This window comes from Gopherus evgoodei, chromosome 6, assembly GCF_007399415.2.
Source record: "Gopherus evgoodei ecotype Sinaloan lineage chromosome 6, rGopEvg1_v1.p, whole genome shotgun sequence".
NCBI lineage: Eukaryota > Metazoa > Chordata > Testudines > Testudinidae > Gopherus > Gopherus evgoodei.
Window position 1 is genome coordinate 43350396 of NC_044327.1, and position 25026 is coordinate 43375421.

At 36.6% G+C, this 25026-nt stretch overlaps 1 protein-coding gene across 3 annotated transcripts in view; it reads right to left on the reverse strand.

Annotated features, from left to right (window-relative positions):
• Nucleotides 1–2373: 2373 nt before the first annotated feature.
• RFX3 (regulatory factor X3) overlaps nt 2374–25026 on the reverse strand; it is a 126197-nt gene continuing 103544 nt past the window's right edge. For all 3 annotated transcript variants that reach the window (XM_030566805.1, XM_030566806.1, XM_030566804.1), the window contains 9 exons: nt 24581–24693; nt 23612–23727; nt 22961–23115; nt 14202–14299; nt 13724–13873; nt 12511–12719; nt 10898–11051; nt 7757–7799; nt 2374–5062 (listed from right to left, as the gene is read on the reverse strand). In XM_030566805.1, coding sequence (XP_030422665.1) covers nt 4824–5062; nt 7757–7799; nt 10898–11051; nt 12511–12719; nt 13724–13873; nt 14202–14299; nt 22961–23115; nt 23612–23727; nt 24581–24693 — 1277 coding nt within the window. In that variant the 3' untranslated portion in view covers nt 2374–4823. The remainder of the gene's footprint in view (nt 5063–7756; nt 7800–10897; nt 11052–12510; nt 12720–13723; nt 13874–14201; nt 14300–22960; nt 23116–23611; nt 23728–24580; nt 24694–25026) is intronic.

A 25026-nucleotide genomic window follows, 5' to 3' on the forward strand; every position in this document is an offset into this window, starting at 1 on the left:
TAAAATTATGTTCTTTTTGCAATTGCGTATACAAAAGATTGTGCAGAAAATTTAACTGCAAACATGTCAAATGTCCTGCATCTTTACTTATTATGACAGTTTTGTTCTGTTTTTATTCCTAAAGATTTTCGTTTACGGTACTGGTGCTTTTCAATGCTACCCTAATGAGATTTTCAAAATAGTCTAAAAATAACCCTTTTTGCTAAACTCCCACCTTTTAAAGGCATTTTAAGTACTTCACAACTTGTATCTATAGGACCATATATTTGACTCCTTCATTAAATATTTATGGAATTATGAAACTAAAGGAGCTGAAGTACTATTTTGCTGCAGACAGTATACATAGATGGCAGTGAATATTTTAGCCTAAATCAATCAAGCCAACAAATTCAAAAGTCTATATAGTATGCAAGTATTTACTTTGGGGAAAAAACATTTGTTGCAACATAACCAGACACTTAGATGTATACAATATCTTCAGTAGCCTAATAATTAACTTACCTGAAAAGATTTTCCCCTTATCATATGACTTACAATGCTCAAAGGGTTAATGCAATGCATTACATCAAATTAATTTTCTAATACTAGAAATAAGCACTATGTTTATGCTTCTATTCCAGTTTTTTTAAATCACCAAGGTATCAGATATACTATAATTCCATTCATTAAGTTATTTTAACCATGTATACAGAGGTTGTCCTGTTCCACAGAGACAAGGGCCCAATTTTCAGGAATTAGTAATGCTCTCCCAAATTAATATTTCAAATTCTAAAATTACTTTAAAAAATGAGTTCTACTATTACAGAGTTTATTGATTTCTTTTTATGGCTATAAATGATTCTTTTGTTCTGTGAAACCACTTCTGTAAATGAAACAACTGCAATCCATTTTAAACTAATATATGTGTTTTCCTAAACACTGCAGATGACATCCGGTAAGAACCACAAAGATATCAGATAAGGTCTTCAAATGAAAATAATTTGAACATAGCAGTGTTTCAGACATTTAAAAATACCTTGTTTAAATTAAACAAATTCGTATATAGACCTATACATTCCTGAATGATAATACACCACCATTTTATTGATTTTACCCATTTGTGAAACTCAAGGCAGTAATGTTGCACATCACTTATTTTGTAGGTAAACAATTTAAAAACTATTCTCCAGATGTTGTGTAAGGAATATTATCTCAACAAAGATGCATTAAACATGCTACAGTACAAGAGTAAGCAGAAAAAGAATAGCAAGTTAGAGAGACAAAAAGTAATTTTAAATCTAGTGTACAATGAAAAATGGACCAACAACTTTGCATACATATAAAAACTTGTGAAAATTGGGCCCTGTGTTTTGAGAAAGTGGTTCAACAATACCCCCCCACATTGCTCACTGCATTATTTGTGCTAAAGGGGGAGAGGGATATTTTTAAAATAATTATTCTGAAATCAGTGTCTAGATCAGATAAAATCCACAAATCACATAGGCACTGATTCTGCAATTTGTAGCATGTGGGCAAACTGCTGCACCCCCACATAGCACCAATGAAGTTAGTGGGCTTAAGGGTTGGCACTTAAGTCTAGGCACATGCTACACAATGCAGAACTGGAGACATGGTTTTTAAATCTGTTTTTAACAAAAATCATTAGCCGTGCCCATATATTAACAAATAGCAAAAATGTGCAAATTGATTGATTATATACATAGTGTTTGATTTATTACCACTCCATTAAATGTAAAAAAACAAAACCAGAAACCCACAAAACACCACCCAAACGTGTAAATATACACAGTATTTTACTTCATTAAAGGAGAGATCTTGTAAGAAAGTGATAGAAATGTTATTTAAAATTGACACTGTAATCAAATTATAAATATGGGAATACAAACTCTATTTCATTCAGTTAACTGAACATGCCATGATTCCAGTTTATTTTGATAAATATCACTTTTTCAGATCACCTCTAATTAATTAGGATTTCTGGCCTGTTAGATTCTCAGATTCAGCTAACATTCTGGTTTTCATCTAAGGCATAAAAATTACTGTTGGTTCAAACTGTGAAATACATTCCATTTTTGTATGTACTCTTGCTTTTTGCACAGTGGGAACAGTGAACAACTGGGGGGAGAAGTTGAATCATGGAGGGTTTACAGGCTCCACCTCTGACAGTAATCCAAATTTGCATGTTACAATCACACTTTTCTCTCAGCATGAGCAAGTTGAACATTAAAACAATACAGGACAATGACAAGAAAACATTTAAGATTTGCCAACACAAAAGATGAAACCAATAAATATAGCTGGTCCAATTCAGAACATCGGTATTAGAGCATTAAAAGAAACTATGTTGAAAATGGAAAATATTTTGTTATTTTTATCTTTAATTTAACCTGTAAACAGTTCATAATGCACAATGAAGGGGAATAAATATTTATCACAGCTTAGTTTTTTGTTTTGTTTTTTTAATGAGGGTTGCAGACACACTCTTTTGTATGGAAAAAAACAAACCAGGACACCGAAATGATATCTGGGTGAACAAAACCTATGAAACTTAGAGCTTGCATAAATTTCAAATACTGTAAATGACAAACCCTATCTTGCACTCTACTCAGGGAAAACACCCATTGACTGGTGCGAGCTGTAGAGTATGTAAAATTGGGCCCCAAATTCTGTAAAATACAATGCTAAGCAATTTATACTTATTTTATATATTAAAAATGTTTACTAGTGTATTAAGAAAATGTACTTGATCTGTATCAGTTCTTGGAGCATATGAAAACTCTAGCAAGAAAGATGTATGCTATAAATATACTGTTCATCTCACATGCTGTTCAGCCATTTGGTACATGTAAAAAAGATCAGTCCACAGACACACTAAATAAACCAGACTAAATAACTCCTTAGTTTTTTTTCCCCAACAGGCCCTTTCAATAAAACTGAAATGTTTGTGTGTGTGCTTTCCTTCATTTTTGGCTTCTTTGCTCGCTTATTTCCACTATTACAAATGAGTAGATTTGTGTGCCTGTTTTAAAAATAATTAAATGTATAAAATAATCACACATGCTTGTGAGATGTTTCATGTCAATTAAAATGAGATGTACACACATTCTCTATGATTTAGCCATTAAACATAATTGCAGACTGACACCCCACCACACATACAAATTGAAAACATGCTCTGTATTAAGTACCTGCTCATTTTGTTTACTTTCTAAAATTAAAAGTAGACAAGGGTTTAGAAAATATATAACCATGCTTGGGGCTGGGGTTAACCGACTTTGTTAACATCTGAAGTTGGCATTAAAGCTAGTTTTGCTTTCCAGATCCCCAAACATATCTTATTTGTAATAAAGTGAAATTCAGCTAGAAACAAGAAAAAATAGGTTTATTGTCACTCTAAGAGGGATATTAACACCATTTAGTAATAAAAAATTTCTTTATTTCTTTGAAGAATATGTAACCTGCCCTTACTTCTTAGGGAATTTGAAAATGACAGGCACACCTTGTTGAATGAATTTAAGAGTTATTAATAACAAAAAGTACTAAATCTTAGCTTCAGTTCTGTTTAAGGCACCATGTAATAGCCGAGGTACAATGATCCCTGATGTACATTCTTAAATGGCAATGGTCCATCTAGCCACCTATTCAAATTCTACACAATTGGGAATAAGTACAAATGAGGTGTGCCAGTTACACTGCCTTATTTAATTTTTGTAAAAATTTAAATCCACTTATTTTAAGAACCAGGAAATATTTTTGAAGTAAATATGATGCAGGTTGCTACATTCCTTGCATTCTATAAGTTATCTTTTATAAGAGCAGCAGATTCAACTACTAGTAGGAAAAAGACCTGGAATAGAAGAAAGTCATCCAGATGGAATGGTTTCCTGTATGTCCAGTTCAGCATAAGTAGCACATACACTTAAAAAAATCAAGTCACTTCTTTTTCAACTTCAGTATCTAACTACTACAGTCCCACTTAACAGCTGAAAGCATCTGTGCAGTGGTCTCAAATATAGAATCAGTAGTCTTCAAACAGAGGAACTCGTATGCAAATAAAATGTAAAACTGATGGTTTCAATGGAAGTTTGCATTGTTTACGTGATGGTCTGATAATTATGTACATTTATTACGTACACATTACCATCTTCTCATTTTGTCTGCATTCATGAATGCAGAAAACACAACTCTTCCTTAGATAAAGAAAACAATAGATCTTCCCAACCCTCCAGCATTATAATAAAAATTCCTAAAACTTTCCCACTGAATGCTCAGAAATGTGATCAAAATAGTAGTGTCTTCTAGTTCTGTCCAATGAAAAGCACCTTTTTATGACAAATTTGATGCATCTGCTGTCAAATGAATATGCCTCCAGTGTAAATCAAAGAAAGTATTTCTTTTGATATTTCACAGAAGTGCATCTAATTAAAAAACTATGTATATTTAAATCATCATCACCATAACTAACAATTAACATTAACATATTTTTTAAAAAACTATGAAAAAATTAAATTACTTTACTTATAAGAGGACAAAAACATTAATAGTAAGCTTTGCAAAATCCTTCTTGACACGTGAAACTAAGAAAACTCTGAATATTGAGTGACCAATGTAAAGTGATTTTGTTTACAAAATTTTTTTTTTAAACAGATCTGGCAAAATACATACACCCATTCCATTTCACAATTCCAACAAAGGTAATGTTCAGCAAAGCTAAAATTTGACAACAGTCGCCTTCAGACTTATTCTCGTTTTTTCATATTAAGCCCAACATCAACAGGGCTAATGTAATCTGGGGGGGGGGGGAAAAAAGCTTTAATATTTTGTTAGACTGCAGTATATGTATTTCCAGTAGCACTGCATTGTCTGATAGTCTGAGTACTTGTGACAATGTGCTCATTGTGAAGTGGGGTCAGGAGGTTCTGCTGTACTCCACTCTCTAGTACTGGCTGCATGCAGCCCACCTGAAATGCTTGGGTTAGCTCTGTTTTCTCTCTCTTGGCTTGTGGCTCTCCAGATTCCTCTAGCTCTTCATCTATTTCGCTTTCAACTTCACTGCCCTCATCTGCACAAACAAACAACCATGAAACTAGCACACAGTGAAAAATAATTGAAATACTGTGAATTACTAAGGCTTTTATTTTGCAAACAACACATAAGATATGAAAAATGGAAATCTAGCTACCTGAGATGGTATAAACAAAATTGAGATTTTACTGGGAAAATGTCAGTGCATAATGCGAGATTCATGTGTTCAATGAACTCTCAGCTTCAAACATTATAGTACACATTTTTAATATTGCAATTGCTTTTTCCCCTTCAAGTCAGCTTGAACAAATATAATAGTGTCACTAAAGTAACAATAACTTTATACTTATATAATGTCTTTCCTCTGCAGAATTTAACACAAACTGAAGTGAAGAGAAGCTAAGTGACTTGCCCAAGATCAAACAGCAAGCCAGTGGGAAAGAAGAGAACAGAGGCCAGATTTGCGGATTCCAAGGCTCTACTTAGAGGACCTAGAAATTTACCTGATCTCTGTTATACTTCTCACCGGGGCGGCTCCAGGCCCCAGCACGCCAAACGCGTGCTTGGGGTGGAAAGCCGCCGGAGGTGCTCTGCCAGCGCCGTGAGGACAGCAGGCAGGCTGCCTCTGGCGGTTTGCCTGCGGAGGATCAGCCGGTCTCGCAGCTTCAGTAGACCTCCCGCAGGCAGCCTGCCTGCTGTGCTTGGGGCGGCAAAATCCCTAGAGCTGCCACAGCTTCTCACTAGTTAAAAAGTTTGCCAAATAACTAAGTGCTTGACAAACAATGGGCACAATTTTGCAGTCCTTAGAGAAAACTCTTACAGCCTATCTATACACAAATGTGTATAGATTCACCCACCAGCATGTAGCTAGCTCTGGGGTGGGATTCTGAATACCTACTAATGTATAAACAATCAGCCCTTTTAAAAGATTTTATTAGAGGCCATATCAGCAGCATCCTGTAATTATTATATACTGAAACATACTGTAGATATTATAGAATACTACTTCAGAAGACTATCACAATCTAGTTTTAGGCTCTGCGCTACTATATTTTAGGGCTGTCAATTAATTGCAGCTAACCCACGCGATTAACTCGAAAAAATTAATCACAATTAATCACACTGTTAAACAATAAAATACCAATTGAAATTTATTAAATATTTCTGGATGTTTTCTACATTTTCAAATATATTGATTTTAATTACAACACAGAATACAAACTGTACAGTGCTCACTTTATATTTTTTTAATTACAAATATTTGCACTGTAAAAAACAAAAGAAATAATATTTTTCAATTCACCTAATACAAGTACCTGTGTGCAATCTCTTTATCATGAAAGTTGAACTTACCAAAAAATAACTGCATTAAAAATAAAACAATGTAAAACTTTAAAGCCTACAAGTCCACTCAGTCCTCCTTCGGCCAATCGCTCAGACAAGCAAGTTTGGTTAAAATTTGCAGGAGAGAACACTGCCTGCTTCTTGTTTACACTGTCACCTGAAAGTGAGAACAGGCATTTGCATGGCACTTTTGTAGCTGGCACTGCAAGGTACTTATGTGTCTGATATGCTAAACATTCATATGCCCTATCATTCTTCCATGATGATGATGCTCTTTAAAAAATAATGTGTTAATTACATTTGTGACTGAACTCCTTGGGGGAGAATTGTATGTCTCCTGTTCTGTTTTTCCTGCATTCTGCCATATATTTCATGTCATAGCAGTCTCAGATGATGACCCAGCACATGTTCATTTTAAGAACAGTTTCACAGCAGATTTGACAAAACGCAAAGAAGGTACCAATGTGAGATTTCTAAAAATAGCTACAGCACTCGACCCAACGTTTAAGAATCTGAAGTGCCAAGGTGTGGAGGACGCTTTCAGAAGACTTAAAAGAGCAACACTCAGATACAGAAACTACAGAACCTGAATACCAAAAAAGAAAATCAACCTTCCGCTGGTGACACCTGACCCAGAGGATGGAAATGAAGATGTGTCAGTCCGCACTGCTTTGGATCATTATTGAGCAGAACTACTCATCAGCATGGATGCATGTCTTCTGTAATGGTGGTTGAACCATGAAGGGACATATGAATCTTTAGGGCATCTGGCACATAAATATCTTGCAGCACTGGCTACAACAGTGCCATGTGAAAGCCTGTTCTCACTTTCAGGTGACATTATAAACAAGAAGCGGGCAGCATTATCTCCTGCAAATTGTAACCAAACTTGTTTGTCTGAGCGATTGGCTGAAGTAGGACTGAGTGGACTTGCAGGCTCTAAAATTTTACATTGTTTTTATTTTTGAATGCAGGTTTTTTTGTACATAATTCTACATTTGTACGTTCAACTTTCATGATAAAGAGATTGCACTATACTACTTGTATTAGGTGAACTGAAAAATACTATTTTTTTTTTACAGTGCAAATACTTATAATAAAAAATAAAGTGAACATTGTACACTTTGTATTCTGTTATAATTGAAATCAATATATTTGAAAATGTAGACAACATCCAAAAGTATTTAAATAAATGGTACTATTCTATTATTAACAGTGTGATTAATCGTGTGATTAGTAATGATTAACTTTTTATCACATAATTAATCGTGATTAATTTTTTAATCACTTGACAGCCCTACTATAGTTACATAATATTAAGATTTGTGTTGCTCCAGATAATACTAGTTCTATGAAGAATTACATGTTCAAGAGATTAAGTACTTACCTTTATCCATATTTCCAGGGGAAACAGCATTTAAGTCGCCAAACTGCAAAATAATAAATATTCTTGACTAGTCTTAAAATCCATACTGCACGTCCTATTTAAAGATCAAACAAAATGGTGACACAGTCCATCCTTTTTATCATGTAATTAGAAAGTTATTTGCAATTTAACTCACCAATTTTTAAAAACGTTACAGTCAAATAACTGCTTTGCTGCCGTGGTGCAAAAACAGTAAGAGAAACCTTTTTTTTTTTTTGACTGGTCCACCTTAATCTGAATAATTCTGATTCTATAGTGCAGAGATCAGGAAACCTTTAAGCCAAGTTATCAAAATTAAGATGTACGACAGCATATTTTAGAAAAGACACAGTGAAGCTAGATATATACCAGTTATAAAAAAAAAAAAAAAATAGTTGCCACAATTGGTAGATTAATCACCTTGAAGATTTTTCTGCAAATAAGACGGTTTGGATTTTCTTTTTGGTCATTTTTAAATACAATCTTTCTACTGACCAAAAAGGAAGCATATATAGAGGTGAGGATGACAGGGTGCAGAAAATCAGAGAGACTTTCACTTAGTACAGTAGCTCATTTTCCATTCCCACTAAGATCACTTTACCATGGTTTACATTAAGGAAATAACATCAAAGCTAAAATAAAAAAAAAAACAGCAATGAAAATGGTGAAAAATTAAAAATTGAAGTTAAAATCCTGATTAAAATAATTATCTGACATCTTTGCCAGGATCCTTGCCTGTTTTGAGTGCAAGCTCTTTGAGTAAGGTATTCCTGCATTGTAAAGTTCAGAAAATATTGTTGGTGCCTATGATGTGTTGCCAATATTTAAACAAAAGGCTTCCACAACATTTCCCCTTAAGACCTTGTCTGTAGTAGAGAAATTTGCACCCATGTCACTGCATCATTGATGCAGTGACACTAGTGCACACACCTAATGTAGATGCATTGAACCAGTGCAAGTGTATGTGGTGGATCCTTGTCCATCTGGCTTGAAGAAAGGGGTTCCCCATCCTACAATGGACTGTAGAGGGGGAAGTTTACATAGATGGAGCAGGGAAGAGCAGAAAGCAGCTATACTAGGTTGGGGATGGGTGGCCCATCAGGACATATATTAGCATAAGAACGTCCATACTCGGTCAGACCAAAAGTGCATCTCCATCAATATCCTGTCTTCCACCAGTGGCCAATGCCAGGTGCCCCAGAGGTACCTTACTGGGTACTCGAGTTATTTGGGAAGGATGAGGTACACTATCTGACAGGGGAGCAGATTATTTTATTCCAGTATTTAGGAAGGAATCAGTAAATATCTGGGAACCTGGAGTGGGATGTGTGGGAGGCAGATAACCTAAATTGTCTGTGCCTCCTTGTGGCAGATGTCCAGTGCAGGTACTTGTTACAGAAGGGACACAGTTATCAGATGAAATAGACTGGGAAAGGATTTGAAGCAAAGCATTCCATAAATGAGCTGAGGAAAGGAATTTGGGGGCTCCTACACCTGGTACAGGAGGGTGCTGAGTCCCTCTCCTTTTCTAGCCCTTTTTACCTCATGCAAGGGGAGGGTGGCTGGATTTCAGCAATGGGATGGTCAGGATCAGGTTGGATATTATGTGGCAAATGATGATGACCTGCACTGTACAATTTTATTGCTGAATATTCCCAAATACAGAGATAGGGTTGCAGTCTAATTAAATCACATCAATTGCCTCGTCTTTCTTCCAGTGTGGCCAAATAGTTGGGGTTTACATCAGGTGTATCTTATTCTGGTAATTAACTGGTTTATGCAAACTAACTAAATGCAATGTTGCCTACTAGCCACCCACACCACCTGGAAAACAACCCTCCAGTTCCATCCCTTTTTTGAATGAGAAACTGTAGAACAAAATCTGACCTATAGTTTTCAGGTCAGAACAACATAAATTTATATAATATATTTCTAACACTACTTGGCTTCATTCTGGTCAAAAATACAGAAAGAATTAGCCTTCCTTTTGCTATTTCATCCAAAACCAGGAAGTGCACATATATATAAATGGCAAAAATAAAAAAATAGTTAATCGCTTTTCCCCCAAAACTCAAAACAGTATTGGGTTGGTTCTTATTTGAGCTAAAGAAGTTTGTCAGTCCTTAATTTATACCAGACCATTATTGAAACTCTCATGCTAAACACCTCACAGTTGGCAAATTCTATTTCAATTAAAAAGACAGAAATATAGCAACTCTACATTTTGACATACATTATAATGGGGAAACACTGCAATTAAAAAAAAAGCCGGTATTGAATATAAATATCTGAATGGTTAGCAGGTGGCTACTCAGAAACATAATGATTTATTTTTCTCAATTGTGTAATGCCGTATTATGTTGTATTAAGCCATACCACAAATTAAGCTAACAGCACTTCCCCAACCTCTATTAAAGTAAAACATTTATGGATAATATTTAATAATAATATTAAATAGATCTTGAGGGAAGAATGCTGTATGATGTCAACTTAAGTTTTGAATTGACTTAACAATGTAACAGACATAACATGATGATTCCATGCTATAAAGACCACCACATTTCAGTTAGATTAGCCACTTGCTAACTACATGGGTCCCAATCCAGCAGCCTCTTATGTATGGGGTTTAATTTATGTACACGTATAGTACCAGTGAAGCCAAAAGGACTAGTTGTGTGTAAAATCAAGCATATGTAAGTGTTTGCACAACTGAGATCTGAGACATTTATATCTAATCCAAATTATTTATTTCAGATTTTCAGTTTATTATGCAAATGTTTAAGGAAATTAATTCTTACTTTCTGCAGATAGTTCACTGAAAAGAAGAGTTTCCAACTACAGCTTTTTTTTGCAATGTTTATAGAGTACTGAGTTGTGAGTGCTCAATAATTCTGCAAATCAGGCAATTTATTTAGTTGCCTAAACGTGGATTAAGATACCTAACTTTGGGCACTCAAGTTTGAAAATGTTGATCTATTTCAAACCCAGTCCAAACCTTATGTCTACAGCAGTTATATTACTAAACTCTTCCCACATATAATTAGACATTACAGATACTTTGTAAAGGTATATTCCAAATTCACCTCTAAATCAACCAGTCAAGTCTCTTGCATATTATCTTACCTCTCCCATAACTGCTATAGGTGTTTCTCCTGTTGCCTGAGCAACACGGTGTTCTACTAAGTAAAACATGTACTCATCATAAAGCAGTCGGATCAGATGAAAAGAGCCAAAGCTAGCAGCACTGCGCAAGGTTAAGTCTCGAATAACCATTGAGCTGTTTAAAAATGAAAAAGATATATATATAAAATAAATATTAAAAACTTATCCCATATTTACAATGACATGCCTTATCCCTATGGTGAATTAACTCACAGAAGAATCTTCTGCAGTTAACATTATCCACAGACACAAAACTCCTGAGTTATGGGGTTTTTGGTGTGCAATGTCAAGGAAACCAATGCAGGAAAGATATTAGAAAATATTATTTGCCTAAATAGTCCAGAATCTATATATCATGCCTTGCTCTGCAAATATGGATTATTTTGGCATAGACTCATCCCAAATATTTCTCAAAAGTTAAATAGAGTAGGTGAGTTTGCATTTTTATATTATACTATTTTCAGAGAAGTCACTTTACAGGTAAACAACTTTCCCTTTTCTCTGAAATTATCATCTGTGAGCCCACACTCCTAGAATCTAGAAGCTAGATTTTCAAAAGTGTATTTCTTTATGCATGCACACCTTTCAATGCATTGGTATAGAATCATCCCAATTTGGGGGCACACATTGAAGGTTACATGCACATCAGTTAGGCACATGCAAAAATCAGCCCTTTGAAAAACTGGCATTAAAATACAAGAAAGAAAGAGTCTTCTATTTGAATCCTAAATAAAAAACATCGTAATTATTCTAGTTTAAACAAAGATCTGAAAGTACAAAAGAAAATATGCCTTTCAGCTATACCATCATTCGTGCTAAAACTGCAACACAATGGTAGAGATTTCTCATTAATACAATTTTCAAAGCTGATCATGTAAGTTGTGCCAATAAGTTAGCAAGTGTATCTGTTGTATGTACAAATGCAGTTTTTGTTTGACAAAACTCCACAATATTAAAGACTCATAAAACAGATACTATAATTGATCATCTTTAAAAAATTGAGAAATATTCTGTCAATGTACTTTATACACACAGAAAAAAAGTTACATAATGTAACCATGTATTTATATACAAACATGACACACGAAGAATACACTTTATTTACCAGCTCTTCTTTGATAACAGAAGCAGAGATAACACAGAATATTTACTTTTAGCTTGATGATCTTCCACATATTAAAAAAGTCTATCTTCGAAATGAAATAAAAATAGAAGACATGGTATTTTAATAAATAAATATTAATAAAAATAATTGTAGTTATATAGTGTTTCATCCCAAAGATTTCCTGAACATGTTACAAACTTAGGACCAAATTTTGCTCTCATTTGCACTTGTACAATGCTTCTGAAATACTTCACAAGAATCGCTCCTCAGCCACTGAGTTGCATTCTGGGCTTGAATTTGAGGTTAACATAACCCTACCCTTTTGAAAAATGCTATGGGATCTTTAATAATGAGCACTCTATGCTCTGATCTTATTTTTCTTCAATGTTATCAAAGTCTGTGTGTGTGCGCACACAACAGCAAAGTATGAAATGCGCTGAAAACATTTTAGAATTATTTTAAGAACTACCTGTAGAAAGACCATTTTAGCAGAAATTGCCGTGCTGCTTTAGGAAAGCTGGGTCTTCCTTCATATGGTTTCAATGCTTGCATCATTACATTATCGAGCCAGGCAGCCCACTGTTCCAGAGTGCTCTGCTGCTGAAGAGTCATCTTGAAGTCGGTTTCTAGTCTCTGAACCATGTTGTCATCACACTGGCATACCCAGGAAGCCTGCTCCTATTACAGTACATAACATATCTTCAATTAACATCAATACGTGAAGCTTATGCATAAAAGGAAAATTATTATGAAAGATTAAACAATCAGCTGAATGAAGAGGATGAACTACTCTTTCCAGGCAAACTAATGAAGCCATTTTTATTTTTAAATCCCCTATAATCTCATTCTTACAAAAAGGTGGACAAAAATAAACAAAATATGAAAATGGGCTTTAAACAAAATATATAAACTAAGAATACTATAGAAAAAAACAGAAACAAATAGAGAGTAATACTCAAATATTTTCATATGAAACGTCTTTAACTCTAGTCTTTCCTAACGTTTATAATGAAAATTTCATTAGTTGGTGGGATGTAGGGAGTGTAGTGGCAGCATGTTAGGTGAGCAGGAGTACTAGTGCAGAGAGTAGTAAGCAGTGGGTGAGATCAAGGCTGTTTTGTTTGCCTGTAGGCAAACAAAATTAATCCAAATTAATTATGCGATTTATAGTGTATTTACAGAGACACTGGAATCAACATTTTAAATAGAATAAATAATTTGAACACATCGTGACCATAGCAGGTAAGTGTACTACTTTTAAATGTTTGTTTGTTTTTTAAAGTGAGTAGGATACCCTCACGAGAAATACTGCAGAATAGTTAGCTACTATTAGATATGCCCAGAAGACCACACCTATTGCCTTAGACCTCATCACAAGAGGGAGGCATTAGTTCTAAAAACAAACGGACTCCTCATTTGCATCTCCACTAAATGAAAGTCAGCAGAACACTTTGGGTTACAACAGAGGAAATTGAGAGGAAAAAGCTCTGATTTCTTTCCTTCCTGGAGACAGTTGTGTAAACTGTTAGATTTGGAAAAACGCACTCAGCATACACCTCAGCAAAATGTTCCTGTTGCATTTTCTGGGTGGAAATTTGTGAGCTAATACTAATGTTCAGAGTTATAGGGAAAACAAACGAGAACACTGGATAAATTCTCTGTTTTGTAAAGCTATAGTTTACCTGGACATTGGCAAAATCAACACGGTTGAGGTCATTGAGCATCTGGTTGATTTGAGAAGTGTTCTGAAGCACAGCACGAGCTGCCTGAGCCAGGTGATTAAGAGATGTGTATCTTCGCAGAGTCTGGGCAAAGGCACTTACAGCGGCAACCTATGAAGAAATCCATTTTCTCAAATCATATTGTACTTACATTATTTTTGGATCAACTTGTCCCTTGATGATTCTTTTATATTACATTTTAATTATATATTCATTTTGTGTGAGCCATCTTACGTGTGAATCACAGCATTTAAAATTACAGATCAAATAATGTTTTCTCATATGTTTAAAAAGAATTTCAGCAAACAAAACATAAACATAACAGCATTTGTTGTGGTTGTCAAAATGCTACTATTTTTACTATAGTCATTAATGTCATTCAGGCTCACTGTTGAATAATGCAACTTTCATTCCAAACTAAATGGTTACTTAATTTTACCTTGGTTTGTATCATTCTCTGTGGAATATTGTTCATGGCATTGGAAAGCCAACCTTCAAGGCTTTTTGCAAAATTGCGAATGGCTTGGGTCAAGGCACCTAAACATTAAAGAATAAAAACCGAATGAAAAAGAAGTGCCTGTATTGAAACCCTCATGTCTTCTATATTTTAATATTCTATGCTGATGAGATCTGCTGTTTTTACATACTAAGAGGCTTATCCAGTCTAGGTTCAAAATTCTTCATTCATATATATAATATGCAAAAATTATTTTATTTTCAGCTTTTGCGAGCAGAACTGACTTCTTTATCTAAGAAGTTTTCAAATGTCGATGGCCAAAACAACAAAACACCAGTGGTGAGTACTATTTCAGGTATTTATGTAGAGGAACATCAATAACTGTAACAACTGTTTTGTATCTACTGAAACAAGCAGGAGTCTCTTTACATCATTAATTTTCAAACTTCCAGTGCAACTAAGTGCTTTTTCTTCTCCGGTACAGAGAGGCTGCTGAAAATTGTGATTATTACAAAAGTACAAATTTCTTCAAGTTAGCCCAAATTGTGCTGCACCATCACCAACATACTGGTTATTCCATTTTTAAAGAATAAAACACGTTAGTGCAGTGCTAAAAGGCAGCATCAATCAGCAAAATATAACAATACACATAACTGATAGAAAGTGGAGTTATTCTTACCGTGGAGAAGCCTCTGTTTCCCTTTCCCAGTACAGCTCCCTCAGCACTGATGAGTGGTCCACACAGGTGGTTCGAGAGAAATTTTATAGACCTGTCGATGAGCCTGTGACATCATATTCCCTTCTATAAAGGAAGAGATGGACACTAACCTGCATTTCTCAAGTGAGAAAAAGTTCTAGTTCATGAAGGGGGATGGAAGGGAAATATGTGCTGAGGGAGCTACACTTGGAAAAGAAAACAGGAACTCCTCCACAGTAAATAAAACCTCACTTTTCGTTACCTCTCACTTGCTCTCTCAAGTGTAATATATATATCTACCAAAACAGTGTCACATAAAGGAGAAAGGAAAACTATAAGTTTCAAAAGACTCATGATGAGTAACGCAGTTGTAATAATGGTGTAAAAAAACCTTGAAAGGGGGAAACTCAATTGTCTTTAAAAGATTTTGAATGATGAAAAGGAAACAATGCAAATGTCCATAACCGAGTATTGATTGGGTCTATTTATAAAATCATCTCTCTCTGGTAGAGTAAGAATTAGTTGTAAAGAAAAGTCATATTCTTATAGAAATATCCACTTACAACTAAAGTAACTAATGATTCCCTTTGTTAAAGTGTGTATTTTTTAAAGGAATCAAAGTTAGTTAGATCTACCAAAAAAAGATAAAGTTATTTGTCTTCCTAGCATATTATTTTGTTTTCAGCTATGCAGTGGGAATTAGCAATGGGTGAACCTGGTAAGGTCTGAGCCTCGTGATGTTACAAAATTAGGCTGGAAGTCTTATGAGAACAGGCTTTTTCATGAGTTTTCAAGGACAAAGAAAGACTTCTTTTTTCTGGTCTGTTAAATACCTAGCATACTTTTGGTGCTATGCAAATTTATTTCTGTACACTTATTAATTACCTGTGCATTAATTCATGTGACCAATGGTTTTATAGAATTTCTTTAATACTGTGTTCCTTGAGCTCTAACTACTGAGTTAATAATATTAGTTATCTAAGGCAAAATTAGTCTTTTCATGGACACTGTACAACAGATATAGTAAAACATCTCTTTCATATACTCATCTTTCAGAGCAAAGTCTCTCTAATCTACTTTCAAAATAAGTGTGATTAAAAAGGAAATGAACACCTCGATCGAATAAATGTTGTCTTTTATTGCAAAGAAAAAGAGGAATAGATGATAGTAAGAGACATGCTAACTTCCAAAGCAGGAAGTTTCTTTTATGTATATAAAATAGATTATTTAACATAAAAATTGTATATAATAACCGTGAATTTCTAAAGACCTCAGAGGGAGGAGTGTCATCGTAAACCCAAAACAATGTAAACCCAAAACAAATTTTGTACCCTCTTTGTTTCAATCAAGCAAATGCATACTACCTAAATGTGTGCCGGCCTTTACTTCTTAAGCCCTATTCTAGAGAGGAAATGAAAATCTCTTATTCTTTGAAGCAATGATTGTTCATGTGCCTTGTAACTACAAAAGACCTTAAAATGGCATTTCTGTAGACATTCTTGGTGCTGATTTGGCTATCACACAAGAAAACTAATCTAGTGTGAGACAAGGTGATCTTGCATGCAGTTAACAATGCAAGTGACCTGAGCTGCTTTTGATTTGTTACAGCCTGTGAAGGGCTGCTGTCAGTAATAAAAGGTTTTACAGAAAATGGCATTGGGAATAGTGCTGTTTGTTTCATTAGTGTTGTGCCAGCTGATGCTAACCTCAGAACTAGAAGTGCTCATCTTCTATAAGAGTACCAAAATCGCTAAGGTGATGGCACCAAGAAGATCATCTTCGTGGAGAGGGTGGGGAACAAAGCAGGTTGTGAGGGCTTCTAAAGGTGGTATAGCGAGAGCAGAGAGAGAGAGATTCAGGTCCCAAGACAGGGTAGGTTTTTGTACAGGTTGAAAGGCATTGAGCAAGCCATTGAGGAAGCAAACAGTGGTTGGGTGAATGAAGATGGAGGAACTGTCTAATGGAGGAAGGAAGGCTCTGAGAGTCACCAGGTGGACTCTGAGGGAGGAGTGGGCGAGGGCCTACAGTTTAAGTTGGAGGAGGTAGCCCAGGAGAATAGGAATGGATGTGGAGTCAAGTGGGTAATGGTGGTGGTATGCCCAAGTGGTGAAATGCTTCCATTTTGCCTGATAGCAGGATCTGATAGATGGTCTCCTGCTGTGCATGAGGATGTCATGAACCAGGGTGGAGCATGCTTTGTCTACTCGCGAGCCCCATCCAAATACCAGGCTGTGAAGTGGAGCAAGCACGTGTTGGAGTGTCAGAGTCATCCCTGCACCTGTGAGAGAAGATCTGGGTGGGTGTGGAGGCAGATCGAGGGAGGGAGGGGGGAAGCAGGGAGATGGAGGAGGTCCATGAACCAGCATTGGCAAGGCCAAAAGGTGACTATCAATATGACCTTCGCTTCATCCCACTGAATCTTGTACAAGACTTGCAGGAGTAGGGGAAAGGCATAGTAGACTTTGTTGGTCTAGGGCAGAAGAAGGGCATCGCCCTGCGAGTCCGGCCCCAATTCCCCACTGGAGCAGAAGAGGAGGAGTTTGCAGTTCTCAGTAGTCACAAAGAGTTCCCAGCACAGAGTGCCCCACCAGCAGAAGACAGAGAATCATGTGGGATCAGGTAGTTCCCACTTATGGTTCGCATAGAAAGACCTGCTGAGCGTGTTCACTAGGGAGCTGCTGACATCCAGAAGATACATGGCTTGTAGCATCACATTGTGTTTGATGCACCCTTTCCAGAATTGGATGCCCCCTGCACAAAGAAAGTGTGACCTGGCACCGCCTTGCTTGTTGATATACACAACTGTTGCCACGTTGTGGGACAGCAGTTGAATGCGATGTGATATTATGAGAGGGAGGAATGCCCGACAGGCAAGATGGGCAACTCTCAATTCCAGGATGTTGATATGCATATTGGCCTCTCTCGGTGTCCAGAGGCCCTAGGCCATATGACTAGACTGGTGGGCACCCCAACCAGTGAGGGAGGCATCTGTGGTTAGAGTGGTGCAGGGAGTGGGAGGTGTAAACAGAGTGCCAACCAAGCCCTTTGACAGGTCGGTCCACCACATGAAGGAGTCTAGGACAAACCAGAGGAGCAAGACAGACTTGTTCAAGCAGTCTGTCTGTGATTTGTAGATCAACCTGAGCCACAGCTGAAGGCAGCGTATATGAAGGCAGGCATGGGGTGTTATGGAGGTGCAGGCCACCATGTAGGCAAGGAGGGAAAGACATTGGTGGATACAGATGCATGGTCTGGGCATAATGTTGTGATGAGAGAGGTGAGGATGGAAAACTGGTCTGTCGGGAGGAAAGCTCGGCTCACGAGAGAGTCCAGGAATGACCCAATAAAAATGATCCATCGGGTAGCGATGAGGACTGGCTTTCTCTTGTTGATACAAATGCCCAGGATGGCAAGGAGACTGCAAAGGCTCTGGATAGCTGAAAGGAGATGGTTGCATGATGTCACAACGAGGAACAGTCTTCAAGATAAGGAAACGGAGTGGCCGAGGCGTCGCATGTGGGCTGAAATATTGGTGAAGACTTTTGCGAATACATAAGGACCAGTGGCAATGCTGAAGGGGAGTATACAAAACTGATAATGGGAATGAGCAACCATAAAATGGAGAAATTTCCAATGAGCCAGATGACTGTTGATGTGGCAATATGCATTTTCATATTGAGAGCCGCAAACCAGTTTCCTTGAGGGAAGGAAGGGATAAGAAGGGAAAGTGTGACCATCCAGAACTTGAATTTCCGTATGAACTGTTGAGTAATCGGAGGTCCAGAATGTGGCAGCAGCTGCCTGTTTTTTTCAGAATAAGGAAATACAGGGAATTAAAGCTGCAGCCCTAATAATGGAGGGGAATGTGCTCCATGGTGCCCTTTCGGAGAATGATGCCTGCTTCCTCTCAGAGGAGATCTCAGTAGGAGGGATCTCCAGGAGTGTGCAACGAGGGCGGAATGAGAGGAATTCTGTAAAGTAACTCTGATGAATGGTGTCAAGTATAGAGCGGTCTGTGGTGATCTTGCCCCAGTTGTGGGCAAACAGGCAAGATGGCTCCCAAAGATGACATGGGGAACCATGAGGGGGTAGGAGGAGGTTCAGAGGTCTTGATGGGGGAGTCAAAATGGGTGTTTTGATTGATGTTGTGGGAAGGTTGAGGGGGCAGAAGCGGAGTAACGCGGTTACTGAAAGTGTTGATGATGTTGAGATGATGCCTGTTGTTGTTGGAATTAGGACTAGAAGGAGGTGTGGGAGAGGGTGAAAGGATGACCTCTGCTGCCTGAAGGTCGGGGCCTAGATGTAAATGGTGAGTGACCGCATAGTGGCGTGGGAATCATTAAGAGTGTGGAAGGATTAATCCGTCTTGTCACTAAAGAGCATTTGGTTGTCAAAGGGAAGGTCCTCAAGAGTGGATGGTGCTTTACCTTATGCTCCTTCCAGGGCTTCTTGGGAGCTGGAGCAGCCGGGTCAATGCACAACTCTTCGCCTGACCAGGGAAGCAATGCTGTGTTTCAGGGCCATCCCTACTGGGGAGCTTCCCTTACGCCCATGTCCATGCTTCTTATGCTCATGGTGGGGCTTCTGTGGCAGTACTGATGGCTCTGTTGCACAGGAGCAAGACAGAAGGGTACTCACCAGAGGTGACAGATACCATTCCAGTGGATCCGCCAGTTTCGAATCAGACTGCACACATAGGCGCACAGCCTCCTTCATTAGAAACATACAGAGGAAAGGTTCTTTAGCTTCTCAATTTTGGAGCGGGAATGATCAGCAGAAAAAACAGCCGGTGATGACATGGGATTCGCCAAGGCAGTAAACGCACAGTTGGTGCTCATCACTCACAGAAAAGGAGCATGGGGAATGAAGCATGGCTTTTGAAATTGGTTTGCCAGGGCACAATCCCCAGCAGCCGAGGGGGTCAGGGGGAATATCTCCCCAACGAGAGAAAAAGTCCAACTGGGACAGGCAGTTCTTTTAGCAAGGCTACAAGCACTGAGGAAAAGGGGGTTCCGACTCTGGCAATGTGGCAATAAGAGGGAACTGGAGCAGTGTTGACCTGCAGATCCTCTGATAACCTCAGATGTGAGCATGCGGACAATGCACAACACACATGCAGGTCAACGGACGCTACTACTACTTTTCCAGCTCTGGCGCATGGCGCACATGCGCACTCATATTTGGAATCCATATAGGGACCAGCACTCAAAGAAGAACTTGTACCTGTTGAAGCAATCACTACCCCTTTTTGATCTCACTTTCCACTCTTACTCTTGAATGATGCTTTTTCCAGGGGGCCATTAGCAAGTCAGCTTCAACATCTCTGTTCTTATGGGGCCAGCCACATCAACTCAAATTTCCCTGAATCCTGTATTTAGCTTATTGTGGTGAGTGGAAGACATTTCCTCAACCTCTGAAGCAGGTAATAAACTACTGCTACTCCCACTACTGCTGTTTTTGCATTGGCAATTTTATATCCTGTACTGAGACACATTCCAGAGTGCACTGTGCTAAAGGACTAAATCTGGATTAAATTTAGGGATTTTTTCTTGAGCTAGATGTACTTTGTGACAGAATGGTACCTTTTAGTCGTTGAATTAAAGGGTCACAGTAAAAGGGCGAGGGGCATTTTAACTCTCACTAATGCAGAATGGCAGGGGTGGAGGATGGGGAATTTAGGGGAAGTAGGCCTACTTGTATGCCTTCACTCCTGCAAAAGATCAGGATGGGAGAAACAGGCTAGGTAACTATTCCTGAAGATCCCAAAAAAAAGAAAAAAAAAAGAAAAAAAGAAAGTGGATCAAACATCTGCCCTCTAAAGATATTTGAAGAAATGAGGGTATGGATGGGAACCCACCAGGATATCATAAAAGATAGAAAGAGACTTGTTGGTAGTAGGTGGTCCTTGGATTAAAAGATATTTCTATCAAGCATCATCCAAACAACAGGAATCTCACAAACAGCATATATAATTATCCAAATCTAACTAATGGTATGTTCATCCATTAGTGCATTGCATTTCTAATGGAAATCCTTTGTCAATAATGACAAAGGGAATGAAGAGGATCCAAACATATGCACATATCAGCACTGGACATATATGCTCCATCAATGAACATTTTTTTGAAATTCTGAACTAATACTGCTCCATCTAGCTCACGAAGTAAATTGAGAGTAGGCAGGAAGATATCATAGCTAATACGCTAATTTACAAAACTTCTCTGGGGACTACCAGTCAATGCAGAGGAAGCAAGTGAAAGGCAAGGGAAAAAAGCAGGATCGGGTACATAAAGCAGTAAGCATATATATATATATATATATATATATATGCGTGTGCGTGCACACACGTTAAAATATTCCACGATAACTTCACTTGTGGAAAACACTTTTTTAAAATCAGAATCTATTTTGTGTGGATGGAATGGAGGACTATTTTAATAGCTCTTTTCTCCTTTATTCAAACCTCAATTCAATTTGTGAACTTTAATTGAAATTTTTTTTTTGACATTTGTTTGAGCTGGACTGAATTCTCTTGAATATAAGATTCCACCTATTTGCATTAAACAGAAAAATAAACTCTACCATAAACATAGGTCAAAGCCAATTAGTTCAAGTGTGTAGATGAAGGTTGCTTATTTAATCTCTGTATTTAAAAAGGATAATCATTCAACATTTCTTCTTCTCTTTTCTACTTCATTAATAAAAGGGTAAAATACAACTGCAATCCACCAATATCTTACTCTTTGCCTTTTTAACTATAAAACTTAGGGAAAAAATTGTCTTGGTATACAGTTGGCATTTGGACTTTTAGATTCACAAAGCTAAAATTTCTTGTACGACAAGTAATGTACTGTACTGTACATAATGAAACAGAATGGAACTTCACTAATAAGTGAAGGTCAGTAGCATGTTCTTACAAAGGTGTAGGTGTAATTTTTTTCTGACCTGTCTGGAACTGATATCATTAGTAGCAGTTGTATTGACACTAGCAGAAAATAGCTTTGTTAGTTACAAGGCTATCTGGAGGCACATCTCCTTTAAATATTAATCCAATTTAACTATGAAATGACTATTGTTTGGTTCATGAAGCGAACACAATGCATATGAATCTATATGGATTTTATCTGTATAGTATCATTAATTATTATTGTTAATGGAAGATCTATTCATAACGTTTTGCATGACATAATACATACTTTATAAAGGAATTCAACTTTGCTGGAAATCAAGGTGAATTAGTTTCTGTCAAAAGCAGTCATAAAATGCACTGCCTGAGCAATTATGGATTCCAATAATTTTAGCTTTATAAAGAAAACTGTACTCCTGAGTAAAACAATTTGATAACGGTTGGCTGGCCAAGGTATTATACTACAATCAGTCACTGAGTCTATCATGTCGGACATAGAACAAAAAATGTGATATCCTGGAAAAATGAATAAGGCTAAAAATGTTTGACTTGGCACTACACCATTTTAATAGTAAAATGTAACATTAAAATTCATAACCTTTATGTAACTTTAGTAACCCTCTGATCAACGACAATTGTTTAGTTGTCCAGAAACGAAAGCATACAGCATATACATACTTTTAATTAGCTATTCAAAGGTTAATATAAAGCCTAACCCAAAGCCTACTGAAGTAACTAGAAAGACTGAGATCAGTGGACTTTGGCTCAGACCCATAGTGTGTTGGAATATATCACGTAGACTAGAGTAAAAGGAACAACTTTTTTGATACTAAAGTATAACAAAATAAATAACATACAATGACAAAAGCATATTTTTTTAGGAAAATGTATCCTGAAAACTTCTGGAAGCCTGTTTCTATCCTCTTATACATGTGGTGAAATCATCAATCCCTTTTTCTTTAAATACAATACATACACCTACTACTACCTTTCTACACTATAAAACTAGGAGTGACCACATATACTACTCCTGTAGCCTTCAAAATCACTCCCAAAGGTTTCCTGGGAGATATTGTAGGCATAAGATCACCAGACAAAAAAAAAACCCTTACAAGACGTCATCTGTGTTCAACTTACTAGGAATAGGTCTAAGGACGTCAGGAATGAGAATCTCCACCAAAGCCTGGTACATCACATGGTCACAGTTACACATCCATTTCAGAATAGTCTCATTTTTGCACAGAGTAATCAGCTTTGCTTTCGGAAGTCGACTTTCTATTTCACTCAGATTGCTGGTGTGAACAAATGTATCAAATGAATAAATGAAAATGCATATACATGAAGATAGAAAAACAATGGACTTTAAAATATTTTATTTAATAAAACATTACAGATGTCTGAACCACACCCAACAGCACTGCTGCACCTTGTGTCATATGAGACTAAAAAATGGCCTTCAAATTTCTGCTACAGCACAAAACTTATGCAGAGGTATGATAAGAATGGTCCTTTTATCTCAGAAACATTGAATATGTTATGAAAGATACCTCTATCATAGTCATCCAAGTCAAACAAAATGGTAAGACATACACATACAATCATTTCAAAAAAGTAATTTGTGGTAAACACTAGTTAGCATGGACAAATGTTTTAGACAGCATTAATTTAACCTGGTAAATTAATGATAGCATGTTAGGTTTCCAGTTAGTATGTAAAACTATATTTCTATTTGATTTGACATCTGCAATTAAAGGATGATGATAACCAATAAAAGAGACATTTACTGACCTCGGTTCACTAATAGCAGTGCCATCAGCTTGAGTGGAGGGAGAATAGCGCCAGAAAGTTTGCCACAATTTTTCTATCAGGCTAAACTGAAGATTCACTACAACATCCAATATTGCCTGAAAAAAAAAAAAAATAAAGCAAGTGCAGGTAATCTTCTACCTAAATTTTCGTTAGCAGGGTATGTAATGACAACATTTATATACTGGCTATATTTTGCCTAATTAGGTGGAATAGTGGTGAAATGCATTTTTCTAATCTAACCAATGATCAGATTATATATCCAGTATGTGCAGAGAGATACACTAATCAAAGTATAAGTGAATATGAGGCAAAAAAAGAGAAAGTCTACCCAAAACAAACATATTTGGTGAATTCAGATAAGCAAAACTTTTAAAATAGCTAAAAAATCAAGGGAGACAAAATAAATTCGACATAACTACTTCTGCACTGAAGGTTCCTATCCTTTCCATTTCACATCATTATTTGAAATAGTTGTAATAGCCACAGAAATATTCCAGATGAACCGTGGCTTAAAGCACTCATCTCAGGAAACTTGTTTGTGTAATACTTGAAAAAAATATTTGTTTCTTAATGTAAAAAATAATGATTAATTTAATTAGATTTATACTCCCACAGCAAAACCAAAATATTGTATGCAAAATCTGAAATCTAATTTCTCTAACTGAAAAAAGTTCAAGAACAAACTTTTTAAAAACTGAAACTAATTTTCATTCTCGAATATTCTATAAAATATATTAACATTGGCTATTCTTACAAAATGAGAGACTCCAGAAAAATCTTATTGTAAAATTTCCATTAGAACTGAATAAACAAACTGCTTTTTAGACAAGTTAGACACTCTCAGGCTACCCGTAATATGTTTTGTATTGTCAAATTGCATTGAGAGTGTTTGACTTCTAGTGAAAGAATCAAAGGTAAAACAGTGTATATGAAATACATCCTTCTTACCTCACAGTGCTCTCTATAAAGACTCTGCAGTGATTTGATATCCTCAAACGTAGTACCATCTGGCAAAGAAGCTATTTCAACTTCTCCAAACTCTGGAAGTACTCGAGATGCATCTGTTTCCATGACAACATAATGGAAGAAAGCTATTGTGGATGGTGCCAATTATAGTTTAATTAGGAAAACATTTAAAAATGATACAAAGAAATAATTTTTAAAAGGTCATAGTACCTGAAGAACAAAGACTTCCTTATTTTTATAAATAGCAATAAAAAAATTATCAACACAAAATTTTAAACAAACTTTTTTTAAGTAGGAGATATATTATACTGTAGGATACATAACATGCTAAAATGAAGTTATATATATCCTTCATGTCTGCACATCAAAGGCAAGCACTACGGTATTCAGTCTACAAGATATTTTCAGTAAATCACGGAATAAAGAAC